At 35.9% G+C, this 12028-nt stretch overlaps 1 protein-coding gene across 8 annotated transcripts in view; it reads left to right on the top strand.

Annotated features, from left to right (window-relative positions):
• Positions 1-12028, top strand: part of LOC129239690 (2,3-bisphosphoglycerate-dependent phosphoglycerate mutase) — a 65342-nt gene that overhangs the window by 47623 nt on the left and 5691 nt on the right. For all 8 annotated transcript variants that reach the window (XM_054875433.1, XM_054875450.1, XM_054875460.1 and 5 more), the window contains one exon: positions 11745-12006. In XM_054875433.1, the coding sequence (XP_054731408.1) occupies positions 11745-12006 (262 nt within the window). The remainder of the gene's footprint in view (positions 1-11744; positions 12007-12028) is intronic.

Genomic DNA, 12028 nt, shown 5'->3' with positions numbered 1-12028 from the left:
GACAGCAAGTTTCCTGGGCCTACCGTTAGATAAGCTAGACGAAGACGACCGGTGAATACACTACACTGACAGGGAAAAGTTACTACTATAACAACAACAACAACAAGATGCCCTGATGACTGCCCCACGGCTGTCGGTTTTTCGCAACCGGAACGACCCGGATTTACATCCCGGCCAAGGACAGTCACTTCAGCAGCATTCCTCGTATATGTATGGGGAATGTTTATGTTGCTACAACAATAACAACAACAACAGAGGTTAGGTTAGGTTAGGTTGTGGTGGTAGTCGGTTCGTATGACCAACTCACTTAGACCTTACAGGTCCGTTGTGATCCCACTGTGTGACACGGGAACTTTGTTTATTTATTTTCATGAAACCATTTTGAGGCTCTAATGAAGCCTAATCCCCGCGCCAGATAGTTTTGTAAGGGAATTGAAAAAGTGTTTACCTAGACAACCTGCTAAACAACAACAGAGGCTCTTCTGGAAGTGGTGTTTAGTGGAGCTCAAAATTTGAAACACAATTAAAGTAAATGGACAGGTGTCCACCAAAACTTTCTCGCTGGTTGAGCCTTATTTATGCGGGGCCGAAGTCCTGGAGAGCTGTGGCAAGTATATTCATATCCAAGGCGGATAAGAGGTCACATGTTTCCCCTTAGGATTTCAAGTCAGTCTTTCACCATACCTGCTGAAGACCCTTAAATGACTGATTGACCTGCATGTAAATCGTGAAATTCCCCGAAGGCGTTTGTAGTACGTCCAGTTTACTAACTCTCAAGAGGGATTGGTCAAATCTGCCTTGCACACAATTTTAAAATATATATGTTCTCAGCATTAGGTGGGGTCAGAACCGAGTTTGTCAGGAATATTTTTTGAAAATTTAACGATTGATTAGAGGAGGATTAGGAAGGCAACAATTAATTGTCTTATACAGATGCAGGGACCTTTAGTAAACTATGGGGCCTCGTATCTAGAGTTACATTCTGACTTTATAGTACTATGAAGCTGGAGTGACTCCAAGCGCTGCCATTATGAGAATCAGCGGGCCGTTGTTAGACTTCTCTTTCGAGCTCTTCCGAATACTTTGATAGTAGGATTATTTTAATACCTATTCACCATAGGACATTGTGGGAATTTCCAGGATGGATGAGTTCGCTAAGCAAGAAACCCTCTGAGCTGGCTCCCCTTAGTAACCTGCAGTTTACTCCTAAATAGTTGGGCTCAGCGTTCGCTGAGCTAGTAAATCACATCATCGAAGAAGGTCCGAGATCGTTCGGAGGCGATCGAGACCAATTCAAGCGTTAACAAAACCGCATCTCTCGTAATGTGTGGGTATCCTTTCCGCACATTGTCCGTTAGGTATGCACGCGGTGAGACTTACTGCTTACCGGTGATATACCCTACACTGACGGGGCTTGTATTACTGCTACAACAACAACAACAACTTACTGCTTACTGTCCCTTCTACAGCAGCTGTCTGAAGGATGAGATGGAAAAATCTTCCCTCGTGTGGCTAAGATTTAGGCAACTTGACTCTCACTTTTTTGACGCAACTACAAATTTAGCGAACTTAGATAATATCCACCTGATGAATTTCATCGCTCCCTTATTTCAAAAACAAGCACACACCCCTCCACCTCTCTCCAATCTTATCTTTCTTGTCTTTCTCCTTTTTATCCATCAAGTTGTATCACAAGGGACCAGTTTTTGATTTATCCTCCATTTGCTTAAGATCTGATTCGATGTCATCTAACCATCGCTTTCGTGGGCGTCCTCTTTTTCTTCCTCCAATGGGCGTTAAAATAAAAGCTTTCCTAGCATTTCGCTCTTTCGGCATGCGCAGTACGTGCCCAATCCATCTAATTCGTTGGGCTTTGATAAAACATATTACATTTTGTCTTTGAACGATTTCTTCGATTTCATTGTTGTAGCGAATGCGGTAGCTGCCATCTATTGTTGCAACCGGACCATATATTTTCCTTATGATACGTCTTTCGAAGCACATCACCTGATGAATATCATTTGTTTTCAGCGTCCATATTTATGCGCTATATGTAAGGACGGGGTCGTATCAGTGCTTTGTACATTCTTATTTTCTGTGCTCTGAAAAAATCTTTTGATTTAAATAGCTTTATGTTAACACTAGCAAACCCGGCCCCCTTCGCTGGGCACACTAAAATAGAATAGATATGGTTTAGAACAGAAAATATATGGTTTTCATATTATTTATTTCTTTATTCAAGCGCTTTGGCATAAACAATATTTTTTGTTTTTCATTTTGTTTTTGAGTAAATATAAAATATAAATTGAAAATCAGGAAAAAAGAAGATTGTTTTTAAATTTCAAATCAACGCATATGAATAACTAAGAAACAATCGTATGTTTTCCTGATCATCCATGAATTTTTCGTTCCAATTTATATGTTTTATTAAGCATTGGAGCTTTTTTAACCATTATCCATTTATATTTTTCAAAAAAAAAAAAAAACGAAAAAAATTGTTTTTTCCACGAACACATGATTTCATTCGATTTTCACATTAAATTCTCAAATTTTGTAAGAAATTAAGAAATAATTCCAAAATCCACTCCAAAAAAATTCACAAACAATTTTTACGTTTTTTCCTTATGGCATGCAAATCAGAAAGAAATATTGACACATTGTAACTCACACTGTCAATTTGACAGTTCAGTTCCGCCCCAAGCGTTAAAAAAGTAAGCGACATTATGGCTGGTTCAAAAGAACGCTGTACCCGTTGCCAGTGCTCCGAATTACAACCAAACTTTACGAAACCCATTTTCAATACTTACTTAACAATGTGCATAAGTTTGGTTTAATTCGGTGCAAAGACACGGCGGGTCCACATTTTGGCATATATTTCGAGACCCTAGTCATCAATAGGTATGAAAATTACCCCGTATTAAAGCACTTATCAACAGCTTTCATTTGATACCCATATTGTACATACACAACCAAAGGTTACCCGGGTCAACGTTTTGACCTATATCTCGAGACCCTGTCTACCAATAGGTATTCAAACTATACGGAAATCATCTTCAATACCTACTTAACAATGTGTGTAAGTTTGGTTTAATTCGGTTCAAAGACACGGCGGGTCCACGTTTTAGCATATATTTCGAGACCCTAGTCATCAATAGGTATAAAAATTACCCCGTATTAAAGCACTTATCAACAGCTTTCATTTGATATCCATATTGTACAAACACATTCTAGGGTCCACGTTTTGGTCTCTTCCTCGAGACCCTAGTCACGGAGCGGCATGAAAAATATTCTGAACTAAAGCATTCACCAACAGCTTCCCTTTGATACCCATATTGTACATACACGTCCGAAGGTTACCCGGGTCCACGTTTTGACCTATATCTCGAACCCTATCCACCAATAGGTATCCAAACTATACGGAAACCCTCTTCAATACCTTCTTAACAATGTGTGTAAGTTTGGTTTAATTCGGTGCAAAGACACGGCTGGTTAGCGAACACACACAAAAAGTTGACTTTATTTTATATATACGATTTTTTTCAGTTTGTGTCCGAAAAATCCAAATATCTTACGGAACCCTATTTTTTTCCAAAATAAAATATAATCTATGTTACTCGTGGATAATATAGCTTTCGAATGGTGAAAAAATTTTTAAAATCGGTCCAGTAGTTTTTGAGCCTATTCATTACAACCAAACAAACAAACAAAGTTTTCCTCTTTATATTATTAGTATAGATAATAGGCGTTATTTGCAGCTTGGATTCTGTCGTTAATAGCTACCGCCGAATCTTTATCTGCTAATAGTTTATAACCCAAGTATTTAAATTCAGTGATATTTTCGAAAACAAAGTTGTTTATACTTAGGTGATCGCATGTCGTGTTGTTGGCTGACCGAATCATGTATTTGGTTTTCTCAGTATTTACATGTAGTCCCATTTCATTTTTATCAATAAATTTAAAGACGCGTAAGAGTGTTTCTGTCTTTAGCCATATTAAGAATATCATCAGCTTAGGCACATATCTGAAAATCATTATTAAATAATGTTCCATTCGTGTTTATTTCTTGAACAGTCGTGTGTAGCATTAAATTGAATACTAAACATGACAATGCGTCTCCTTGTTTTACTCCGGATATGATTTCGAATGGGTCTGATAGGCTTCCTTGCACCAGTACCTTACTTGTTGTGTTCGACAATGTACAGAGAATCAAATTAATTAACTTCAAAGGTATTCCAATTTTCTGAAAGCAGTATTTTATTTGTTTTCTATTTATACTGTCAAATGCCTGTTTGAAGTCAACAAAGAGACAAAATATATCAATTTTATATTCGTAAAACTTTTCGAATATCTGGTGGACAGTAAAACCTTGATCAATCGTTGAGCAGTTGTTTCTAAAACCACATTGGTAATCGTCTAAGATGTCTTCAGCATAAACATTCAGTCTTTCAAATAGAATGTTAGTAAATACTTTATAACCTGTATTAAGTAAAGATATGCCTCTGTAATTTTGACATTCAGTTTTATGTCCTTTTTTGTGTATAGGTATTGTACTATTATGCTTGATGCCCATCCAGTGGGTATTTCATTTGAATGCCGTATTTGGTTTACTAAGGTGAATATTTGTTTATGTAGCTCATGTCCACCATATTTCAGAAGTTCTGCGGGTATTCCATCTTCACCACAGCTTTTATGGTTTTTTGACGTGATAACGTCTTATAATTCGATTTAACAGGCTGCACGCACGAAAAAATGTGTCGTTACCTTGCTCATTAGTGTTACCTTGCTCATTGCCGTTACCTTGCTCATATGTCGTTACCTTGCTCATTGCCGTTACCTGGAATGAACTGCAAGCGAAAGCGCGGAACGAACGACAAAGCAAACAAAGCAAACGAACGGCAGCGTTCGACATCTTGCTCTCTCCTACTGAAGTGAGCGTATATGTGTATGTATATGCGCATATGTACATATATAAATTCACTTATTTGTATTTGCATATGCCTTCTTATTGATTATTATTAATTTGATTTACTTGAAGAATTTAAAATAAAACCAAGTTTGTTAATAATACCTGTTGTTTTAATGTTATTATTATTTTTTGACGTGATAACGTCTTATAATCCTATGTAGCCAGCTGCACGCACCAAAAAATGCGTCGTTATCTTGCCCATGCGTCGTTACCTTGCTTGAACAGCATGTTATGTTATGTTATGATATGTTATGTTATGTTATGATATGTTATGTTATGTTATGTTATGTTATGTTATGTTATGTTATGTTATGTTATGTTATGTTATGTTATGTTATGTAATGTTATATTATGTTATGTTATGTTATGTTATGTTATGTTATGTTATGTTATGTTATGTTATGTTATGTTATGTTATGTTATGTTATGTTATGTTATGTTATGTTATGTTATGTTATGTTATGTTATGTTATGTTATGTTATGTTATGTTATGTTAAGTTATGTTATGTTATGTTATGTTATGTTATGTTATGTTATGATATGTTATGTTATGTTATGTTATGTTATGTTATGTTATGTTATGTTATGTTATGTTATGTTATGTTATGTTATGTTATGTTATGTTATGTTATGTTATGTTATGTTATGTTATGTTATGTTATGTTATGGTATGTTATGTTATGTTATGTTAAAGTATATTATGTTATGTTAATGTTAACTCATTCTCTATATCCATACAAAATATCTATCAAACAAATAAAATTAAAATTTTCTTTTGAAAAATGCAACCATTCAATTAGTATTTTCTTATGACGTTATCACGTTAAACTATCGTCAGTAAACCGACTTTACAGACAACCTCTTTTTAAGTTTTCTTATAGCCAATAGTACTTCGTCAAAGCTAGGTTCTTCAACATAGATATCGGCCGTATGTACTAGTTGTTCCTCCTTACTTGTATTATCTTAGTTTTCTTTGTTAAGTAGTTCGTTGAAATATTCTTTCCATCTATCTATTACTTGTTGTTTTTCGCTGATTATGGAACCATCCTTTGCTTTGTTTGCTCTTTGATCAGCTATCATAAAACCTGATGATTCTGATGTCCAAAAGTGCTTATGACGTCTTGGTTTTTAGAAAAGTTTACGTAAAACCCCATAAAAACGTAATTTCCTTAGATAAGAAATTTAATAAATGACTGAAATTTTATTAATTTCATGGTATCGGCTAATCACTTTAGAGCACTCCTTAGAATATAGTAAATTGCGGCTGTGGACCAAATCTGAATTTTTTTACATAAACATTAATGATAATTCATTTTGATCGATTTTTTATTGCTCTTGTTGATTTATTTCTTCTTTATGGCTGATTTAGACATTCGATTGCATTTCTGCCATCAAGAAAGCTTAGAAAACAAACCATGAACAGAAATATTTTACCTCGCAAATTGTTACTAAGAACCTCATAACGCATGCGAGTCTTTGAGTATTTTGCAAGATCACATTGCATACTTCTTTTTTTCTTTAACGCAGAAATTCGTAAAATCACTGCGCAATTCAAATAGAAAATGGCTGATTTCTTTGGAAACGCACAAATATCATGTTTTGATTTCAGTGAGTCCATAATTATTCATTTATGCAACCAACATAGGCCATTACGAGTACATACAAACACGCTCACTTTAATTGAAAACTGTAAGAAACGCTGTCTTATTACAAATAATTTACAATCTAAGTGGAATATGTCATTTGGTTAAGAAACCGTGGTAATGCGCTTGCAATTGGCGTTTCAATAAACATTGAATATTAATGCCAACACTCAATGTCGTTAGACGCCAATAAGGTGCCGTCAGACGTGGAAAGAAAAGTGCTTTCTGCAAGCCTGTCAAATTCAAAAATTTCGGAAAATGAATGCAAACGCAGCCACACTTTTTTTGTATTTCTATATATACAGAAGTAACTTTTTATTTCACAGAAGTGACTTGCAGGTAAAATTTCTGAAGTTCCATTTAACATTACTCTGTGTAATTATTTTTGTTTTTGTTATTTCTTAAATATTTCTTCTCTCAACGTAGTACAAAAATAACCTTTTTTTGTTAAGCGTGAAAAATTTCATATGCGCGTGAAACTGAAACTATTGAATTTAGTAAATCCTCATATTTAGTTTTTAATTTTCTCCGCAATTAAATTTTTTAAATGACTGAAAACTTTCAAATACCCAATTAAAAGAAAAAATGGGTTTAATATTTACCTATACTCTTCCTTAGAAAACTACTGAAAAACGATTTTTAAGGCCGAACCGAACTTTAGCCACTTCCAACCAAAACCGAACCGAACATTTTCAAAATCCCAAGTAATAAACAAGCAGTGATTTTTTTTTAATCCAGAATTTCTTGTTAATAAAAAATAAAAAATGGTACAGAAATCTCAACCACGTTAGGCGGCTACCACACGTACAACGTACAGCCTGCGCAAGAATAACTGGAGCTATGAAATTGTGTCCAGCAGAGGTACTTAAGGGGTTACATACCTACGTCCAGCAGCGCCAAAAATGCACTAAAAAAAAACTATTTTTAGAAGGGATAACAATAGAAATAAATATAAAAAATTTCAATGCATTGTTTATTAGTACTTAAACTTTATAAAAAAATGTATTTAAATTTTTCTTTACAAAAATTAGTATATAAAAAATCACGTGCCCCAAAGTACATGAAAAAAAAGTTGCTCAACAGTCCGCATCATTTCTCCTTGAAATGTTGATAGATCTGTAAAAAATTCTCGTAAAATAAAGTGGCAGTTATAGTTATCGAGCCGAATTTTGCAATTACGATTTTCGAAAATGTTGCAATTAACGGAATTTTAAAAAAGTATGCGCATAAAAAAATATTAAAAACCGTATGAGTTATCATGCAGACCGTGCCGGAAAAAGTAGTTTCGAGAAAAACGAGTTTAAAGTTTGAGATATAGGACCGCTCTCTACCTAGTTAATAGACTGTAGAAACTATAATATTGGGAATTTCCACATGACAATTTTACAGTATATTCTTAAGATACTATACTTTCGAAATATCGAGAAAATCGATTTTTTGAAAATTCTGGACGTATGTAACCTCTTAATGTAATACTCTGCCTGCTAGCAATAGCCTTACAACTACGACTAACAGCAACGAATACCGCCTTCAGAATAAAAGAAGGTGGTTTCTGGAATGCTAGATTGTTTGGTCATGGTCTTATTGTATATTAGATAGCCAAAGGCTTACTACCAACTCATCAGATTTTACTACTACTACCTTACACTTTAGATTAGAGTAAAGGAAAAGGTAGGTAGGGTTCCTCCCGCAAAATGAATGGGATTTGAGTTTAGTAGTCAAAAAGAATACAACTGCACTGTATTAGGAACAAATTTACCATTAAAAAATTGCGAATATTGCATACGAATATTATAGAAAGCTTAAGTGGCTTTATTATGCGAACACAAGCGTAGTTTCTTTAAAAAAATTGCGGACCTTTAATGGACTTTTTCTCTTAAAATTTCATGTAGAATCCGAATCTGCTAAGAGCGATGACGAAAAACTTGTTCCACACAAATCGAACCACTCTAATGTATATAAATAAATTTAATATACAGGGTGGCTGATGAATTTTAACTTTTTTTTAGTGTATGGAATTCATTTATTTTTTTTTTTTCAAGTTGAAGGTCATTAAATTTTATTAAATATAGCTTAACTATATTAGTTTTAAAAATAATTGAATTTAAATGCCCCCCATGCTCGTTGACACAAGTGCGGCATCTTAGTAAAAAGTTGTTCATTGCTGCTTTGAGAGTTGCGACAGGAATAGCCCCAATTGTTGCCCGAATGGATTGTTTTAGTTCATCCAAATTTGTTGGCTTTGTTTTATAAACTTCTTGTTTCCATAAACCCCACAAGAAAAAGTCAGGTGCAGTAAGGTCAGGCGACCTGGGGGGCCAACGAAATTCGGAGTTTCTTGAAATCAGTTTATTGGGAAATTTTCGTCGCAACTCTGTCATAACAGTCTGGGCTATGTGAGACGTTGCCCCATCTTGTTGAAACCACACAGAGTTGAAAGGAATTCTCTTTCGGCGTAGTTCTGGATAGAAAAATTCTTTCAGCATTTTCAAATAACGGTCTCCAGTAACCGTAACGGTGTGACCATTTTCTTCAAAAAAATAAGGCCCGACAATACAGCGTGAAGAAACCGCACACCACACTGTCACGCGAAGAGGATGCAATTCCGTCTCGTTGAGTATCTGTGGGTTAGAAGTACTCCATATTCGACAATTTTGTTTGTTCACATTGCCGTTTAAATCGAAATGGGCCTCATCAGACATGAAAAGGCAGTTTAACATGTTTTGGTCTTCTTCCACCATTTGCAGGATCTTCTGGCAAAATTCCAAGCGAATCGGCAAGTCTGCTGCATTCAGTTTGTTAACCATTTGAATTTTGTGGGGAAATAAGTCTAAATCTTTGTGCATTATTGTTTGCAAACACTGTCGGCTGACACCAAATTGAGCAGATAAGCTTCTTGTTGAAACCCTTGGATTGCTTTGTATAGCTGCAGCTACAGCAGCGATCGTTTCCTGCGTCCGAACTGGTGGGTTTCGATGATAAGGCCTTCTTGCGACTGTTCCTTGCTCAGCAAAATTATTCACCAGTCTCATTATGGTCCATCTGCTCGGGGGATCGCCGCCAAACATCCGCCTTACTCTCTCTGTACCAAAACTACGGACTCCAGTGCGTGATAGCGGCGGACTATCCAAATTCTGGGTTGCGTGTCCCAGTTATCCATTTTAATAAATTTTAAAGATCAATCTGCAAATTAAAACAAACATGGAACAGATAACTTAAAAAGAAAAAAAGTTATTCAATTTTTTTTTGGTAGCGGCTTTCATCAGCCACCCTGTATATAATAAAATGATTTTTTTATGGAAGACAATTTTAATACATATGTACATACTAGGTTGTTCAATAAGTTTCGCGGTGGGTTACGAGAATGCGTTGCTACTAGGCTACATTTTTTGCGTCGATTAATCACTATGGATGAGATTTGTATATATCACCATGATACTAAATCAAAACAAGAGCATTCCCATGACAGCCGGTTCTACGTTACCGGAATGACTCGGGTTTTTTCCGACCAAGGGATGCCCCTCCAGTAAACTAGCCCTGTCTAGTGTAGCGTATCCCATCAAAACAAGAGTCTAAAGAGTGGTGGGAACTTGGTTCTTCGGCTCCGAAACGAGTTCGTGTTCAGAAATCCGCAAAGAAGGTGTTAGCATCAGTTTTTTGGGATGCGAAAGGAATTTTGAATTACTTGCGAACTGGTGAAACAATAAATTCGGAATATTACTGTAGCCTTTTAGACCAGCTTAAGGAAGAAATTCGTGAAAAAAGATCCAGTTTGCAAAAGAAAAAAATTATTTTCCATCAGGACAATGCATTATGTCACAAGAGCGTTTTGACAATGGCTATAATCCATGAATTAAAGTTCGAATTGTTGGAGAATCCACCATATTCACCAGATTCGGTACCTAGCGACTTCCATCTGTTTCCATACTTAAAAAATGCATGCGTGGAAAGCATGGAAAGCGTGGAAAGCGTTTTTCATCCAATGATGAGGTCTTAACCAAAGGGAAACCTATTTCGCAGCCATTCTAGATTCTCATTTCAAGGATGAAATTCATAACTTGGAATCTCATTGGAACAAGTGTATTGATGTTCAGGGAGACTAAACTCAAAAAGTGTATTATTTTATCATAAAATTATGTTTTTCCTATCGAGCCGCAAAACTTATTGAAAAACTTAATATTATACATATTTCGTTTTACTTGAACTTCTAGTCGAACTTTTCTCCTATGAAATAAAGTATACGTAATGGATGCCTCTGTGTACGTTTTCACCTTTCAAACTTTAAGGTAAGTAGTTAGATGAAATGGTTAAAGTACCACTCTGGCACTCCCCATGTAGCACTACAACGCCGTTTTGATGCCATTATGAGGCCTCCGACAGGCAGATATTTACAGCCAGCCAGAGCTGTTGATGTAATGGAAAAGGTTGTAATGGGATTTAGGTTGGCGCACTATCACAGGCTGTCGAAGAAAGGAGCACCCAGTGACCTTAATCGCCTAGCTGCCAAACCCGAACATTTACAGAGAAAGTGCTCAACAGTCTTCTCCTCTGAAAGGTCCCCACAGCTTCTGCAAGGGGGGTTAAATAGTAATCCTAGCTTTTCCGCGTGTATGCCGATCGTTCAATGACCGGTAAACACAGTACTTTCTGAGTCCTCCCTACTTTAAAGTACTTAATAAATTCTATTGATGGGAAAATGAAAAACGAAGTATGCTGATTTGCTATATAAATTGCATATAAAATCTTTCCTGGATACGAAAAAGAGTTAATTTTTGTCGCACAGTGTAGCATATGAAAAATAGCAACTCAGAAATAATCGCACAGTTTAATTTAAAATTTTACCCGCAAGACACTTTTTGCAAATAAGAAGGAATGAATTAGAAGCGTAGTGCAACTGATTTTGCAACAACTTTTCGAAATTCCTCGGTTTAACAAGATTGCTGAAAACACTTGCGTTGCCATGTCTGGCCGCACCTTTTGAGTATTTACTTTTACCAGCTACTTTTTTACTGTTTATATACTATCTATATATGAATATATGTATGTGCAATAGATGTATTTACATAATTGCGCATTATGTAGTTGCTGTTGATTGTTCTTTGGATTAATATTTTATTGCTTCCCATTCATTTAGGTGCAGTTATGGCGCCGCAAATTTGACGTTCTCCCCCCACCCATTACGTCGGACAACCCATATTACAAGAGCATACGGAACAATCCAAACTTCAAAAATATACCAGAGGCAGAATTCCCAGACACAGAGTCGCTGAAAGTGCTGATGCAACGCGTCATACCATACTTTGATGACGTCATATTCAAGCAAGTGCTGGCCGGTAAGCGGGTTCTTATCGTGGCACATGGCACAGTGGCGCGTGCATTAATCAAACACATCGACAGTAAGTATTAGCAGAAATCTGT

Source organism: Anastrepha obliqua, chromosome 1 (genome assembly GCF_027943255.1).
Source record: "Anastrepha obliqua isolate idAnaObli1 chromosome 1, idAnaObli1_1.0, whole genome shotgun sequence".
In the NCBI taxonomy this organism is placed as follows: Eukaryota; Metazoa; Arthropoda; class Insecta; order Diptera; family Tephritidae; genus Anastrepha; species Anastrepha obliqua.
This window is presented reverse-complemented; position numbering and strand designations above follow the sequence as displayed.